This window comes from Durio zibethinus, chromosome 4 (assembly GCF_047325235.1).
Source record: "Durio zibethinus cultivar Kanyao isolate XHJ-2024 chromosome 4, ASM4732523v1, whole genome shotgun sequence".
Taxonomy (NCBI): Eukaryota; Viridiplantae; Streptophyta; class Magnoliopsida; order Malvales; family Malvaceae; genus Durio; species Durio zibethinus.
In genome coordinates this window covers 3665116-3682488 of record NC_143165.1, presented here as the reverse complement: position 1 = coordinate 3682488, position 17373 = coordinate 3665116, and the positions used below count along the sequence as shown (strand labels likewise).

The 17373-nt window shown below is 34.1% G+C and overlaps 1 protein-coding gene and 1 pseudogene across 6 annotated transcripts; one reads left to right on the top strand and one right to left on the bottom strand.

Annotated features, from left to right (window-relative positions):
- The first annotated feature begins 1456 nt into the window (after positions 1-1456).
- LOC111288602 (GRAS family protein RAD1 pseudogene) lies at positions 1457-3509 on the top strand (annotated as a pseudogene). The gene is made up of 2 exons (XR_016341368.1): positions 1457-3184; positions 3373-3509. The product of XR_016341368.1 is annotated as a GRAS family protein RAD1 pseudogene (transcript).
- A 305-nt stretch (positions 3510-3814) lies between these two features.
- On the bottom strand, positions 3815-14269 carry LOC111288601 (RAF-like serine/threonine-protein kinase 20). Of its 5 annotated transcripts, none has more exons than XM_022879551.2 (9): positions 13384-14269; positions 9120-12101; positions 8947-9027; positions 7660-7812; positions 7163-7326; positions 6767-6914; positions 6552-6674; positions 5883-5970; positions 3815-4249 (listed from the first exon to the last, which is right to left on the bottom strand). In XM_022879551.2, exons 2-9 carry the CDS (start codon positions 11826-11828, stop codon positions 4056-4058), a joined length of 3660 nt encoding a protein of 1219 aa, XP_022735286.2. In that variant the 5' UTR covers positions 11829-12101; positions 13384-14269; the 3' UTR covers positions 3815-4055. The 5 variants fall into 5 exon arrangements, with proteins under 5 accessions (XP_022735286.2, XP_022735283.2, XP_022735284.2 ...); XM_022879548.2 differs by having other exon boundaries at positions 14016-14269; XM_022879549.2 differs by having other exon boundaries at positions 14069-14269.
- Between the last annotated feature and the right edge of the window lie 3104 nt (positions 14270-17373).

The window sequence follows — 17373 nt, the reverse complement described above, 5'->3', positions numbered from 1 at the left end:
TGACCCCTTCATTTTTTTTAAGAAAAAAAAAAAAACTCATGTTGACTTATTCAAATAGGAAAATTTTGAAACTCAACCATTACATACCAAAAAAAATATAAAAAAGATTTTAATGATGAATCCCATTTACACAAATTAGTGATTTGATAAAAAAAAAATAAACTTTTATTAAAAATTAAAAATAAAGAGAGATCTGAAGCATAAATTTTTTTATTTTTAATTTTTAAAATTCTATGTATTGCTATACATTGTCATAGCTGGCCACCTCGAATGTCTCATTGCTTGTTGGCCGACCAAAAAAATTACAACAACATCAAGTTAATTAGAAAAAGGTGGGACCTACATTTGTTGAAGTAATCGTCCCAATTTGGTCGGCAAATTGCTCTAAACCATTTTTTTTTATTTATTTTCATATTGTTAATTGTAAACAACAAAATTCAATGCTTGTTATCATCCCCACCCATGTCCCTTTCATTCATCCTCCACCAAATTCCATTTGATTCTTTAATTTATAGTTTCTTTTTATTTAATAAAAACAAAAATTAAATTTTTTTTCTACATATATGAACAATGAACTTCAAACAAATTTTTTTTTTTGAAGATTTTAAAATTTATATATATACACGTCTTCCACGATATTTTTTATTTGCTTTTGTTATTTATTTTTTCCTATTAATTTTTTTTTGCAAAATAAATAACAAAAATATCAATTAAAACTTAATTTAAACTTTTATATTTATGAGAAAAAAAATATGGATAACACATCGAAAAATGATTCAACCTATATCTTAGGATTGATTGTAGAAGATTTGAACTTTTTTCCAATTAAATTCATAGATGGCATTTTCTTTTTCAAACTAACGTCCATCATTGTGCAGTAAAAAGATAATTAATAAAAAATTAGTACCTTAACATAATGGATGTGTAGAAATTAAACTTTTTTTTTTCTTTTTTAACATAATGGATATGTAGAAATTAAGTTTTTTTTTTTTTTTTTGACATAATGGATATGTAGAAATTAAGCTTTTTTTTTTTTTCTTTTTCCTATTTTTGGTTGAGGTTTTGTATTGTTGTTACACTCCGTTAATATTGCCCTCTATGATTGATATGAGTAGAAAAAAGGTTCACTGCCACCCCTCAAGAAATTAACATTATGTTATTGTGAGTCGGAGTGCATAGGATTTAACCTTTTTGAGCATGAAATGATGGTGGTTGTGCTTCCAACTAAATGTGTTACCTCGTGTCTTATATCATAAATATCAAATTAAGACTTTCCCTGCTTCATACAATTTGCATTTTCATACTTTAAAATTAGGGAATTTGATATATTATTAGGCGAAATCACTATGAACAAAGAATGTGGATTATAAAAATACATCACAAACCATTGTGAGAAACTTGTCATTATTCTTCAAACAATTGTTTATTATACAATCAAATTTTAATCCCTCATTTCCAAACATATGTGCTCAAAAAAATTGAAGAAAAAAAAAAAAATATATATATATATATGACATTAAGAGTCTGGGCTTTAGGTCACTGCTTTTTCTCATTTCCATTTCCTCTTACCTCTTAATACCTCTAAAAAGTAATGGAAGGCATCAATGGTTGGTTGTCCTTCCCCTTATATGAAAGCTTCAACCATGATTTCGCCATCAGAAGGTTTTGCCCGGCAAGAGTTGAGCTAGAGCAAGTAGAGTTGGAGGAGGCAATGAATTATGAGGTTGAATCATTTTCTCCAGATGATGGAACTAGCACACCCCACTTGGCTGCTTCGGAGGTAGATGACTTTGTTGATAGTTTCATTAACATGGATGATGATGGTGATGATAAAGATGATCATAACTCCAGGAAGCAGCAAATTTTCCATCATCTTCAGGATGAAATCGAAGCATTTTCGGTGGTAAATGATGATTTTGGAGATGCATCGATGATGATTGAAGGAGATGAATTGGAGATGTGTGGCTCATGTGAAGATTTTGGAGTACATGAAATGGTGCCTAGTGTAGAGGAGGCGAGCCATGGCGTAGACCAAGGGCTCCACTTGGTGCATTTGTTACTGGCATGCGCTGAGGCGGTAGGCTGCCGTGACATACAGCTTGCAACCTCTATGCTCGGCCAAATTTGGGCTTCGGCTACTCCGTGGGGTGATTCACTGCAAAGGGTTTCGTATTGCTTTGCGACAGGATTGAAGTCTAGACTATCACTTCTTCAAAATGTCAATGGAAATGGCACAATCGCAAACTGTGCATTTGATGCGCCATTGATAGCTAGGGAGGAGAAAATGGAGGCTTTTCAACTACTTTACCAAGCAACTCCTTACATTGCATTTGGTTTCATGGCTGCAAATGAGGCTATATGTCAAGCAGCACAAGGGAAGGATTCATTGCACATCATTGATCTAGGAATGGAACATACCCTTCAATGGCCATCCCTGATAAGAACTCTAGCATCAAGGCCTGAAGGTCCCCCAACTCTCCGAATCACAGCATTAACCAGTGATCAAGATCTGTTAGAGCTTGAAGCTGGCATGAAGTCCCTCGTCCAGGATGCTCTCTCCCTTGGCATAGCACTGGAGTTCCACATGATAGCAGAGACAGTTACACCATCTCTTTTGACCAGAGAGAATCTCAACTTAAGAGAAAGGGAAGCATTATTCATCAATAGTGTTATGCACTTGCACAAATATGTGAAAGAGAGTAGAGGATCTCTCAAAGCAATCCTCCAAGCAATCAGGAAACTAGGTCCAGCTTTGCTTACAATGGTGGAACAAGATGCAAACCACAATGGACCATTCTTTCTTGGGAGGTTCCTTGAATCTCTTCACTACTATTCAGCCATTTTTGATTCCCTCGAGGCCAGTCTACCCAGAAATAGTCCTCAAAGGACGAAGATAGAGAGGCTTCACTTTGCAGAAGAAATTAGAAACATTGTAGCATATGAAGGGTCAGATAGAACTGAAAGGCATGAAAGAGCAGATCAATGGAGAAGACAACTAGGCAGAGCTGGGTTTCAAGTAATGGGGTTGAAGTGTTTGAGTCAAGCAAGGATGATGCTTTCTGTTTATGGCTGTGATGGTTACACTCTTGCCAGTGAGAGGGGCTTCCTCCTCCTTGGATGGAAAGGGAGGCCTATAATGCTGGCATCAGCTTGGCAATTGCACAATGCTTCATCCTCCTAGCTGGTATCTAAAGGCATTTATTTATATTATTGGTTAGGCATTGACATTTCTTAAACTAGTTTTAGAAAATAATATCATAAATTATGCTGTTAGGGACAATCACAATAGATGCCCAATGGCGCTAGAAATTTCCTGATTTCCAGATTGATTACCTGTTAGTCTTACAAAAACTCTTTGGCTGGCTATTGCAGATTCTTATACTTCCAAATGTCAGAATCTTTCTCACAACATCACATTATTTCAAGAAGCAAAACGGTTAGCATTTTCTTAAGCAAGAGCACTGCAAAATAATTACTCCTACCATATGATCCCTGAACTTGAATATGGGTCTTCAAGGTTTATCCAACTAGAAAGGAATAAAAAAATGGAATAAATGCAAAGTTTTCAAGTCTGCCGAATCATATATCAATTTTATGCACGACATCTGCCGCCGAACAATAAATGGCATATTTTCAAGTTCCCAATGCCCTGATGGCTGATGCTTACACTTGCAAAATAAGCCTGTGGAGCTTCAGCAAACCTTCTACAATCAACTCGTAGAAAAGCCAAACTCCATCTCAACATACAACAGAAAAAATAAAAATGGTAGCAATTGTTCAGAAGATGCACAGCCATTGTCAACAAAGTGCAAAAGGCAAAAGATCAGTTTTTTAAGTGCAACATGACAATAAATCACAATTTTTGTTCAATACATTTAATGGGATGGGAAGAAGGTTTTTCTGGATTCTTTTAAGAGAAGCCTTCCATTTCAAAAACAATTAGGAAGCCAATTCTCCTTTCAAGTAATTATAATCAATACTAAATGTGTGAACAATTGAAATAAAACTATCCTTTGATATATCATGGAAAAGACTATCCCTTTCAGAAATCGCTATTATTTTGATGCCTTGTAAGCATGAACCTTGCTTTGGCTAGCAGCTGCTGACATTGTACGCAATCGACTGGCAATCTCTGTGAATGATGGCCTTGCTGCAGGATTGGGTGCCCAACACTGTTCCATTAATTTTCTCCATTCAGAATCACAGAAGCTTGGAATTGTCGGTCTCAGTGTGTTACTTACAATTCCTCCTGTATGGCAACAAATATAGTTAGATTAATCTACAACTTTTAGATTGTGAAGAGAAAAAGAATGTCTAAAACCTAGGAAGATAAATGTATGCATCACAAACAGGGAACAAAAAATGCCAAAGCAGGAAATTGCATCTAACCATCTTAGAGGCAGACCTATGTTCAATTGGAAATTAATGGAGGTTAAGATCTATCCAAGAACAGTCTCTGGCCCTTGTTCTCAAACTTGTGATAAGCAAATGGAGTACTAAATTATTTTCACGACTTCCATCATATCTTAGGATATCAGCAAAACCATCTGAGGTTGATTTTGGGGCTCCAAACAAGCATATGAAAAAAGAATGGCTAAAATCTGACTGTTAAAGCAGATGACTTTATAAATAATATAAAAGAACAACGCAATGCATACATGAGAAAAGGATATGGCAGCAATCTATAAAAAGATTAACAGAAATTTTAAAAAGAGTTTGGCATTAGCACTGTGAAATTGCAAATGCACCAGTCCCAGCCAACAGAAGGCAGGAAAGGAATATTACTAAAATGTAAAGACAAGGATTGTCACCAAGTACTTAAACAAAGAAATGCTGATCAAGGGTTAATTACATGAAGATGCACACAAGTACGCTTTCCACAATCAATCAACTTCACATGCTCGACTATATCCCAAAATTAAAAGCTAATCAGTCCTAAGAAGTCTAATAAATTTTGTTTTAACGGTATGCAAGGAATACATCAGTTAAAGGAAATAATTTAAATACCTCATAAGCTCTATCTTTTAGAAGCTATAAGATTTAAATATTTAACATATATCGCAGAGGTCACGACTGAATGGATCAGATGAGGTTTGATTTCAGGTAATTGAGTTCTTAAGCCAATGGAAGTTGGCGTGTTTCAGCCTTTCAAAATGATTGAGTAAAGTCACTCAAGTTTGGTCAGCTTTGACACTTTCACTCTGATAAAGATAATATTAGAGAAAATAATCGAGTCAATGATCCTATAGGCTGGTCAGACATGCGTCATTGCCAATCAAGTCTGGTTAAAAATTGTTTGTCACCTCCGACCATAGGCATGACCAAGTAATACACATGCATGCGCATCATATGTATGATGTACATGTATAAATGTTTATACATACAGAAGTATGCATGTATATGTACTTGTGTATGTACAATAACTTATTAAATTCTTGCATAGGTATCAAATGATGCAAGATGTTCATGGTATTGCACCACCAAGCATACACATTTTGTCTGGCATTTGGCATGACAAAGGATAAATGCCAGATATCCAGCATATCCAGGTTAGGAATCAGCATAGGACAGATACTTTCCATGGTATTAAGCCTAAAAATCAGATGCCATTTAACAGGTCTCAATGCCTCATGGTCAATAAAACAGACTAGCCTTAAAAGTTTTTGCAAGTGGGTCAATCAAAAGTGCCAAACTACTATTAGTATCAGATTTTGGCTCTAAAACAAAATTTTCAGCCCAATGGATGGAAAAAAAATAGCCTGTTACTCCAAATTACGATCCTATGACAGTGTTAGTTTCTCATTTGGCTCTATAACTGGTGAGAAAATCTTTTGATACAAGCACAACCATAAAAGGTACAAGAAAAAGCACTCAAGTCACACCTATGATTGCACCATAATGCATATTGCCATAAGGCTCTTCCCCAGTGAGAATCTCCCATAGAACAATACCAAAGGAGAACACATCAACCTGCAGATCAACAAAGAAATGTAAATAAAGAGTACTCAAAAGGGACATTATGTTCACTAGCTATATACCTTAGGCAGAATAAGTAACAACAATGTAAATCTGAAGCCATTACATTGGTTAAATGTTATTTTGAAATGATATCTAGATTCTCCATCTGATGCTCAAACCAACTTGATGAATATAAAGATGTGGACAAACATTTTGCAAAAATACATCTTTAGTAAAATGCTCTCCTGTAATTTGCAAAAATCAGCACAAACTGCCCTCTTATGATCCACTATACGGGCCATTATTAAGCAGTAGCAGCCATTTTCACTATTATTATCCTAATTTTCCATTAGTAGCTGCTCTTACTTAATGCAATGGCAGCAATTCAGAATATACTGATCAGAGCAATGGTTTCTTAACGAAATAATAGAAAATAATAAGATAAAGTCAGACTTCTCTCCATTGAGCTTTAAGGACCATTTATTAAGATTGCATTAACTAGGTAAAATCTTCCAGAGGATCCAAGGGAAGACTCAGGAAAAGCAAATAGCTTATCATGCCACTTCAAGGAAATTTAATGAATGACATCTTACCTTTTCTGAAACCTTATTGCTGCTCCCATTCAGGAGCTCTGGGGCCATCCATGGTAGGGTCCCCCGAACACCGCCAGAAACTAATGTATTACGTTTGATTTTAGACAGTCCAAAATCACCAACCTAGGAAAGAGAGAATATCTTAGAAATGTTTTAATTAGCACCAAATTTTAACCACACTAAATTTGCACAGGATGGATGACCCCGGAGGTTACCTTGCAAATTGGTCGAGAAGGATCCTTCAAGTTAACAAGCAAGTTGTCACATTTCAGATCAAAATGCACAATATTTTTTGAATGCAAATATTCCATTCCAAATGCTGCATCCATAGCAATTATGAGCTTCTTACGACGGTCAAGATACCTGCAAATTTAGATTAGGCAGAAAAGTAATCGGGAGGCATTCATGAAGTAATGACAAGCATTTGAGAAAATTTCAGAAATACATGCCCCCCCCCCCCCCCCCCCCAAACCCCACCAAGGTGATACTACATTTTTGGATAATATCTGAACATCCGCTCTGTTGGTTTCAATAATTAATATAAAAGACACCATGTAAAACAGGTAGGATTGCAAACTATTACCCAGTAACAATATGAAAAGAGAATTTACCTATCCTTGCGAAGTAAAACATGCCTAAGGGAACCATCAACCATGTACTCTGTAACAGTAGCCAACGTTCCCCCTGGACCATCTTGGACCACACCATAAAATGCCACCACATTTGGATGGTGAAGCTTTGAAAGAATGTCAGCTTCCCGCCAGAATTCAATGGTCTGAGAATGTAAGTATAAACCTTTTAGAATGGTACTAAGTATGAAAATAATACCAGACTTGGAGAGAACAATAGTGGCAATAACTAGCTGAGATAAAAAAAACAATTAAATAATAATAAAGAAATGAAATTATTGCACTTCTATTTGGACCCCCTCCCCCCCTTTTCAAAAAAAAAAAAAAAAAGAGATAAAGAAAAATTGGTAATAGTTCTAGTTTGTTAACTTCTTTTTAAGATCAACAGGCTTTTGTCCAATGGTTTCATGAAAGAATATGCAGAAAATGTATCACATCACATGTATAAGAAATATTAATGTGTGAGGAGGGCAAATTACCAATCTTTCTTGCTCAGATGATCGACCTGTGAAGCAGCTTTTTTTTATTCTCTTGACAGCAACATCTGATCCCCTCCACTTTCCATGATATACAGTCCCAAATGTACCAGAACCCAGTTCCATCAACTCTTCAAGATCTTCATTCTTTATGAACTACATCAATCCAGGACAAACAAGTAAGCATTTAATACACAATACATTTAATATTGTTGGAAGTAAGCATTTATTACGCAATACATTTAATATTGTTGGAAATAGTTTGAGGCCCAAAATACATCAAGAATGCAAGAAGAGACATGCATTTTTTTTTTTCATTTCAGTTTGTATGTGCAGAAGTGTCCAAAAGCAAAATGAATACCAGAAACATATCCATGGAGCTTTAAAGCATTTAATGGCCAGTAAGATACTCCAAAAGTTTATACCCCATTGCATTTGAGTCAACAAAATTAAGTTTATAATGAGAAACAAATACAGAATCTAAAACATATAAGAAAGAACAAAATCTAAGCTAGCATTATAAAAGAACAAAATTTCTACAAAACATATTTGAATGCCTTTCTCAATTTAAGAAACCATTCAAGAGCTGGAGTTGACTATTATTCTTCTAGAACTTTATCTGGCAAATCAGAGCCATCAGAATCAAATTTTGTGCTTGTTCTTTTCTTAGATACAGCACAACAAAAATATATAGCTTCATCAAGGATCAGAATATACATTTAATATGAGCTAAAAGCTATGCATCAATATAGGCCGTCCCTTGCATTCTAGGTTTTTATTAGATTATTATGTGTCACACCCATAAATAAACATGCTCAAACAGAAAGCTCCTGCAAAGACAAGCAAGCACTGCAAAGTACTGTTCCACTACCTGCTATAAATAAGTTGAAGCCAACATAATAATGTTACAGTTTAGCTGCTTATCTCTAAAAAACTCACAGGTCTTACTAAATTTGTGGTCAAGCCTACAAGTTTCACTTTCACATACAAAACTATTTATTTGGGAAGTAGTCATACAAGATGAAAAGTTTGCACAAAGGGTTTTAGGATTGGGTTCAGTTGGGGAGTTGGAATCAGAAAAAGTTGTAAGAAAATGCTGTCAACCTCACGTTTTAAGTCCCACAAGGCAGACAGAGATGCAACATAAAAATCCAGAACAAAATTTGAAATTTTAAATAAATCATTTGTTTGTTGCAAATTACCAACGGTAGCCCACTCCAACACAGGCATTATTCATTTCAAATGCACGAATCAATAAAAGCAGGAAAACCTGCAACATAGGCAGCATACCTGCAATGTATTGATATCAAAATCTCCCAGAGAAGGATCCAAAGGAGGTAGACCAAGATTTCTCTTTTCTGACTTCCCCTTCTAGAAGAACCCAAGTAGTCATAAATTCTGTTAGCAGATATCTTTCGAGAAAACAAGGTGTACAAAATCAATTGACCATTGAAATTAAGTACCTCATATTCTAAGTCTGGTGTTCTTAGGTTCTCAATCATGGCATCAAACTGCATACTTTCACTGATTTGCACTTGGGGTTGATTGTCCTTCTGGTTGTGTTCACCAAAATTTTGATCGGAATCAACTTGGCTCAATGGAACTACATTTACTGGGGTAAGCTGATCTGATCTGTGATCTTGGTTAATGAGGGAACCATCTTTTTCACCATAATCTTGTGCCAAATTCTGAAAATACGACCAGCGTTTTGGTTCATGGTTTTCCATGTTCAAGCTCAAGCCAGCTCCATCTGTCTGCTGTGGGCTAACACCAGAGGACTCCTCAGAAAGCATTACTTTGGAAAACATATCAGAAAGGAAGTCACGAGGAAATCGATCATTGATATCAATAAGAATGTCTCCCTGCTCTGTCCTGGAAAAACCAGTTTGATGGTTCTCTTTAGAATCATCTTTAGTTGAACTCTCTGTCTTCAAATCAACATGAAGATGCCCTGGAGGGTTTTTGCTAGTCAAGTTGTCCTCATGGTGCATAGGAAAATCTGCTTCGCATACTGCATGAAGTCCCACTCCAGTTTCTGCTTTCTCATCAAATGTGAGTATCTTTTGATCATCTGGAAGGTTATCATTCAGACAATCAACCTGAAACGTATCCTTGTTTGCAGCTTGCATATTGTCCACAGCGTTTGAAACTGCCTGCTTCAAAACTGTGTCCAACACTTCTTCAGAAAGCTTTGAGTTCATCTTAGAAGTAGCATCAACAAATTCTTTGCACTTTTGCAGTTTTGCAAGACCATTATCAATGGTTTGATGATCTATATTTGAAGGTTTTGAAACTGAGCCTTCAGCATGGGGAGCGATATTACTATCACATAAATTTTCAACAGTTTCTGCATTTGGATCTTGCTGTGCTACATTAGATTTTGGGTGAGATAACAGCAACTGAGAACCTAATGAATCATCAGACTTTGACAATCGACTCAGCAAGTCTAACTGCTCCCGAGGTATTCTCTCTGAATAGTAAACCTTGTGAGGAGGCACTGGGGACTCGAGGTAGCTTAAATCAGTTGGATTAGAATCAGAATCAACATAACCTTGATCAAATGCACCACCAGATGTAGAATGATAGTCATCATTACCCTGTTTAGGAACCAGCACTTGATTCACAGCATCAACAGAAGACACAACTTTTTCATTTTCCTGGTTTTTAGCTTCATTTTTTGAAGTAAAAAAAGGCAGATCTTGTGAAGCAACTGCAACTGGCACTTCTTCAAGCGGAAAATGATTTATCACCTTTCTATCGTGTGGCTGAGAAGAACCTAGGTGATCTGTTTCCAAGAGATGATGTTTTTCAAGGTCATTACCCCGGTAACCTGAACCATCAGGTTTTGGTTTCAACTCATTCACCGGCACTGGCAGATTCTGCTGTTGTAGGCCATTGTATGGTTGCACTTCTTTCAAGCATTCATGTCTATTCATAAACCCATTAGGAGGAATTGAATTAGAGAATTCTGCAATATAGGAATAATTAGAACAATCATGACCGTACTGTAATGGATACCCCATCGTCGGGCCATGGTAAAACTGTGGATGGGTTTCAAAGGCACCGGAGGAACTTGATAGAACTGGTTGAGAAGACTGAAAAGTTGATGACACCATAATACTGGGAATGTTTGAAGAGCTAACCACAACCGAGTCTCTTGCAACTCTGCTTGTTTCCCTTTCTATATTCTTGCTATCTAGTTCTGTCAGATTGTTAGCTGAAAAGCTTGTCAACCAATGCAGAGAAGAGCTTGTCCTTGTTCCCAAGTCCATTCCATTTACAGCTACCACATACTGAATGTCACAATCACCATCCATGTTGCCCAGACCAAACTGAGCATCCTCCAAATCACTCAGTGAGAACAGAAATATCCTCAGCTTTTGAGAGGCCTCTTTGTCTTCAAGTTCATTACATTCCTCTATCATATTCTGCAGATCTTCATCTGAAGACACAGAAACTAAAGCATCAAAGTCCTCTCCCGGAAGCTGATATTTAATCACATGAGCTTGGTCATAAATAGCTAATATCTTCTGCTTAAGTTCCTGCCATGAAATATCCTTTCTGATGTGAATTAAACGTGTTTCACCTCCAACATACCTTAGCTTTCCATCACACGGTCGAGGTATGATTTTCCCACCAAAGCTGCAGAGAACCTTCATCTTTGGTGATGTGCTATCAGAGTTACCAAGTGACACATGCAAAAGTCCTCTATTATTGTCATAGCCCAATGTAGTATGTCGTACTGATTGAAGTGACCCATAATTACTTTGGTTTTCCTGTATAGAGTCTTTTCTTTCAAACCCCTTTGGACCTTTCTGCACCATGTTAAGCATTGAAATTTCAGACCCACTTTCAGACCCTGTATGACTAATGCCTAAAATACCTTTTAGATCCATATATTCTGTTGCATAACTGGATTCACCCAGAGAATTTTGGATGAAAGGCTTCCTAGGATATACCCGATCCCGCATAAATTCAAGAGCAAACTCCTCACCAGTCTGTATGGAATAATTAAGTACAGGTTTAACTTCTGATCCATTTAGCTCAGCAGGTCTTATACTCATATTTAAGCTACTCATAGGATCTAGCATAAATGCTTGAGTTGCATGAGGGAGTTCCCCATTTCCATGCTCCACAGAGTTGTATTGTTTACGAACTATTGATTGTTCCATGAAAATAGTGTTGGGATTTTTCTCCGTTCATTTAGTCTCAATTGGGTCCAGGTGCCCACATGGCATCACTCACATATAAAAATAGGCTGATAAATACGTACAGAAATCACAAACTTCTTCCGCAAACAAATAATCACAATTAACTACAGAACAGTCAAACTTGCTACACAACCGCAACTCGATAGCACTTTCTATTCATTTTCCAGTTTCGGAACCAAAAACAAGATGGCACTAGCCATCAGGAACATTTATGACAAATAACTGCTATTGGTCCTGCAACAAGACAAACTTTAAATCAGATTTCGCTGCACGTAACAGAATTCAGAACTAAGTTTTGAGTAATGAGAAAGTAATACAAAGAAGAAAGAATCTAGGAACCAATGTGCAATGTGAACCCAAAAAAGACACCTTTATAATTTTAACAAGAAAATGTGATGCTGAATACCATTAACACCACATCATTTTTCAATCATTAACACCTTAATATTAACTTAAATTGATTAGAAGCAAGACTGTAATTGAAACGTGAAATCCTAGCTTTTTCAGGACTTAGAAAAATAGTATTAAGAAATTGAATGAAGTCATAAAAGAAAAGCCTAAAGAAACAAAGGAAGTAGAGGAGGGCACAGATATTTGATTTGATGCTTATTGTTCACCAAAATTCAGATTGGTATTAAAGAAACTCAATGTGAAGGAATAAGAGAAGCCTAAATCCACTCATGGGATAGTTGATATCTGTAATTTGATGCTTATTGTTCACCATTTCAGATGCTAAACAGCAACAAAGAGAAATTAATAACTCAAATCCAACTTATCTTTCTTAAGGTTCTCCCACCTTTTCCTAGTCCCAAAGGATATAATTCACAAAAAAGACATAAGCAACAGATCAAATGATAAAAAAGTTACAACCCTGAACGAGACAAGCCCTTTTAAAGAATGCTTCCCTATTTTCCCCTTTCACCCAATGCCTAAGTCACTGAAAACCTTTCTTTTCATGTTTCTCTTTTTTTTTTAAGATAAATCAATGAATAAAAGCACCCCAAGCATTTCGCTCAATTGCAGGTGCACATGTCCCTCTGCTCAAAGAGCTGGCTTCGAATACCCCATTTTTCCAAATACAAAAAATCAATGTGAAAACTAGTTGCTAAGGGGGAAAAACAACATTAGTCTAAACTGAGAGGATAGAATAGATAGGATCACCAAATCTCCCAAACACTTGTAAGACCATCCAACCAAAGACATGAAGGGGGGAGAATGGCAGAGATACAGAAAATAAGCTCCCTATCAATTAGCCTGGACTCTAGTCTTCTTCATTATGACACATAGAAAGTTCGTTTGTCGGCTATTTAGCAGAATTACATAACTTTGCAGTCCAAACTTAGTTATAGCGAAGAAAGGCATTGGAATAGAATATCAATCCTCCAATCTCATCCCTCACACCAAAAAAGTAAATAAAAGAATAAATACACAAAACAGTCTAAAACAAAGATACTGTTTACACTTTTTTTAGACATTAGTACAGTACAGTAAACCTCACAAATAGAACCCTAAATACCTCATTCATTTCATCAAGTAACCTGGATATCAATTTTTTTACTTTCTCTAATCTCTCCTTCAAACATTAATTGTTATTGGCTCCAAAAGAAGAATGAAAATGAAAATGAAAAGAAATATAAGCTCTTTTTTCCTGTTTTAAACTTGAAACTACTTTCTCTTTTTTGGTAAATGTATGTTGCATTTAAACCAGAAGCACCAAGTAATAATATGAACAATAAAAACAACTATAAATTAAATTAATGCTCGATATTTCAATATAATTCACATCTACTAACTTTAAATAAAAACTATAAAACTAAAAGTAAGATTCACATACAAATCAAAACTGTTATAAAAAACCTTATCAAGGAAGAATGGACAAAAAAACCCTTATTTTGTATAATCATTACTTACAAATAGAGATAGAGATATAAAAGCTAAAAGATAGCTTGAAAATTGGGATTGGAAACCTAATTGCAAATTTGGGTTTTAAATTTTCCTACCAGAAAAACCCTAATCTTTGCATTTTGTAGAGATCAAAATAGAATGAGCTCATTAACTTCATATAAATAACTAGACTTAGAGAAACAAAAGGTAAAAACATCAAAACAAAAAAAGGAAAAAACCCCTTTTGTGTTGCAAAAAGAATACCTGAAAGCTGAAAGATAAATGGGTTTATGATTGTAGGTTTGAAGAGGGATTACATAAATCAGCCGCCATCACTGTTGTCTGAAAGACTCTAGACTTGGCAAAAGAATTGGGTTTCAATTTAAAAACAAAAAAAAAAAAAAAAAAAAAACCAATTTCGAAATTTGAAACCTTTATTTTATTTTAGACTGATAAAATGAGTTCACAAATCTCTCTCCGTTTCTTCAATCTCTGACTCCTTTCTGCAAATCTATTCTATCTTCTGCTAAGTAGTCAGAAAAAGGAAAAGAAGGAGCTATTATTTAATTCCTATATTACCCTTTAGTTTAAGAGCTATTTACTTTGTCCTAACTTCAGTTTTTATTTAGTGACTAAGTTACCCCTATTCTGTAGGATCAAGTGTTTCTCATTCTAGTTTGCTTCTTTGTTCTCTTCCTTGTCAATGGTCCCCTTTTTATGTGGAATAAATAAAACGAACAAACGGTGATCTGTTGTCTTGATGAAGAAAATCAACTTTGATCAACTGACGGTGGGGGAGTAAGGGTGCAGCATTAGCAACAGTAAAATATTCAGCATTTGATGTTCATACGACGGTATTCACAATGTTTTTTCGGGCTTTGTAACAAGAAATGAATTGATCAAAATCAATTGAATTTATTAGACTAAAATTCGGTAATCTCATTGATTCAATTTTATCACATTTCTTCAATAAAGAGGTAGAGAAGAAGTTACAGCCATCTTCCAAGCAAAGCAAGACAATAATGGTAATGCATTAAAAATTGGAGATAGCTTTGACCTTCTTAAGCATTTATTACGTTTATTTATTTATTAGGAAAACAATATACTTAAGTATTAATTAATTTAATTAATCATATGAGCTTATGCTTATCAATTAAGGAATCTTGTTGTACTTAATTTTGAACATCAAATTCGTTGTTATTCCCCAAAATAATAATTATTTTTTATTATTTTTTGAATTTGCAATCCCAAGAAAGCAATCTTTTGTTAAGACAGAAGATGATGTGAGGCATACGTGTTTCAATTGGAAGCCACATTTCAATTTTGTATTGCCAAATTCATTTGATTTAGTTGTAGTTTATCAATTTGTACTTTCATAATTGTTCGCATTAATTAAAGGGGCTGATACTTGCGTGGTGCCGATGAGACTTTAAGATTAAAGGTTGTAAATGGTATATAGGGGTAGGTTTGGATTTTATCATTTTGAGTTAAAATTTAGAAAGATTTCAGTTTAAATTATTTTAAATTCAAATTTTTTGAATTTAAATTATTTGACATATTTTAAATTTAAATTATTAAATTTTAAAGTAAAATCAATAAATTTCAAATTTGAATTATTTTAAATTTTAATTAATTCAAAGTAAAATTATTTAGAGTTTGGGTTTGATAAATTTGAATTTTTTTATCATATTGGATTTAGTTTGAATTTGTCAAAGTTGGACAAATTTTTAAGATTTGGATCAATTTTGATAACTCTACTTTTAGATGGAGTATTTTGATAGCATGCCCTTGAAGGAAGAGTATTGTACTTTATTTTTTTGGTGCAAACTATCAAAGTCATTTAATCTAGACTTAGGTTAATTAATGTTAAATTATTTGCAATTGCATAAGCATCATTTATATAATACTTAAGTAGAGTACTATGATTTATTGGTTGTATTTGGGATCATGCAATTAGCTATTAATTAAAACATACATCACATGTATCAAATATGTGATAAAATAAATAAACAGAGAACAGGCGAATATATCTAATATCATACTTGTATTTGTACTTATAATTTAAAATTTTTAAACACACATTAGTTTGAATCATATCAGTATTCAAAGATATCGTAATCTTAAGTAAAATTAGCCCAATGTAGATATTGAAAACCGAAAAGGATCAAGACTAAAATCACCCAATTGTTTAGCCTCCAATAATGATCCACACAATAATTTTTGCTAAAATCTTCTAAAGTTAGGATTCTAAACTCGTGCTAAAAAAAATTTTTATTTCACAAATCAAAAGAAAACAGTCATATCTTGTTTGAATGCCTTAAAAGTATCAAGGAGAAGAAAATTTTTTTTTTTCAAAAATAACACAAGTTGCAACCAAACCTAAAAAAATTAAGGTTTTTGTCGCAAGTCACCAATCGTTTCACAATCATGCAATTCTCTTGTGTTCTCTTCGACTAAAGGCCTAAGAGGTCTATTTATAATTCTCTTCAATTTTCAGTTTTAGCACTTAAAGATGTAACTTTTACATCTTTTCAATTAAGTCCATAAAAATCCTAATTTTTAACCTCTTTGTTTTTGGTTTCTTCCAATAAAGTCTAACTTAATTGAGTAATTCCAATTTAATTTGGCAATATTACCTCATGTGTGTGACCCATTAGGCTTTCAATATGTTGGGAATAAATAAAACTCAAATTGATTAAAGATAACCAACATATATATATATTCATAGATTATGAACGGCATTTAGCAATACGTCTTGACCATCAAAATATTGGAGAGTCAATGTTATCTTGACCTTTCAATGTCCAGTCTAATAGTATAATTTAATCCTTCCCTCAAATATCCCAGAAGATCATGAGCATAGTACAATATTTACTCACAAATACCTTTTATATTAATTTTAGCAGCTATTAATCCGCATGTATGGATTTAGCAAGAAATTCTTTATTCTAAATTCATCAACTTGCTTTGGTTAAAAACTTTATAAAATTAACTAAAGTCAAGAGTAAATGAGACATGTCTTTTCATATCATTTAAGGTGATGGATCCTCTATTGACTACTTATCTATTTTCGTATGCTTCAGACCATAACCAAAACACTCTTTTTAGACATTAAGTGCATGACCTGTAAAAATAAAATCAAAGTATAATGATTCACATATAAAATGACTTGGTGTTTCAAATCGAAAGACTAATTATACAACTAACATACAAGAATGTTTCTATAGACATTTAAGTGAGATACCAAATGTTGTTCTCATAGTGAGCCATGTTCAATAAATTTGTTCTTTAGCAAGAGCCCACATATTATTCCCCAAGTATCCTCATACTTTAACCTATGAAATATGTTATTTTACAATTAAATAAACTTAATATTTACTAGTATTTAAGCATTGATAATAAAAGGGATAAATGAAAAAAGTGTAAAAAATATATAATTATATAATGAATATTATTTTAATTATTTTAAGTGGGTGGTTGCTTTTTTTTTTCTTTTTTTTTCATGAGATGTTAAGGTGTTTTATGTTATTTTGTTACTTGTAACTTGAAAAAAAAATGGAAATCTCAATTATAATTGAGAATTATTACTACAATTTCACATTCATCATCACAATTAATAATT

Bases quoted from the DNA above. Each gene is read 5' to 3' on its own strand.
- LOC111288601 (XM_022879551.2), bottom strand. From the start codon at position 11,828: ATGGAACAATCAATAGTTCGTAAACAATACAACTCTGTGGAGCATGGA. The intron at 7,813-8,946 runs GTATGCTGCCTA...GGATTGATGTAG, and splicing joins TTGATATCAATACATTGCAG to TTCATAAAGAATGAAGATCT. The intron at 6,675-6,766 runs GTAACCTCCGGG...TCTCTTTCCTAG, and splicing joins CTTCTCGACCAATTTGCAAG to GTTGGTGATTTTGGACTGTC.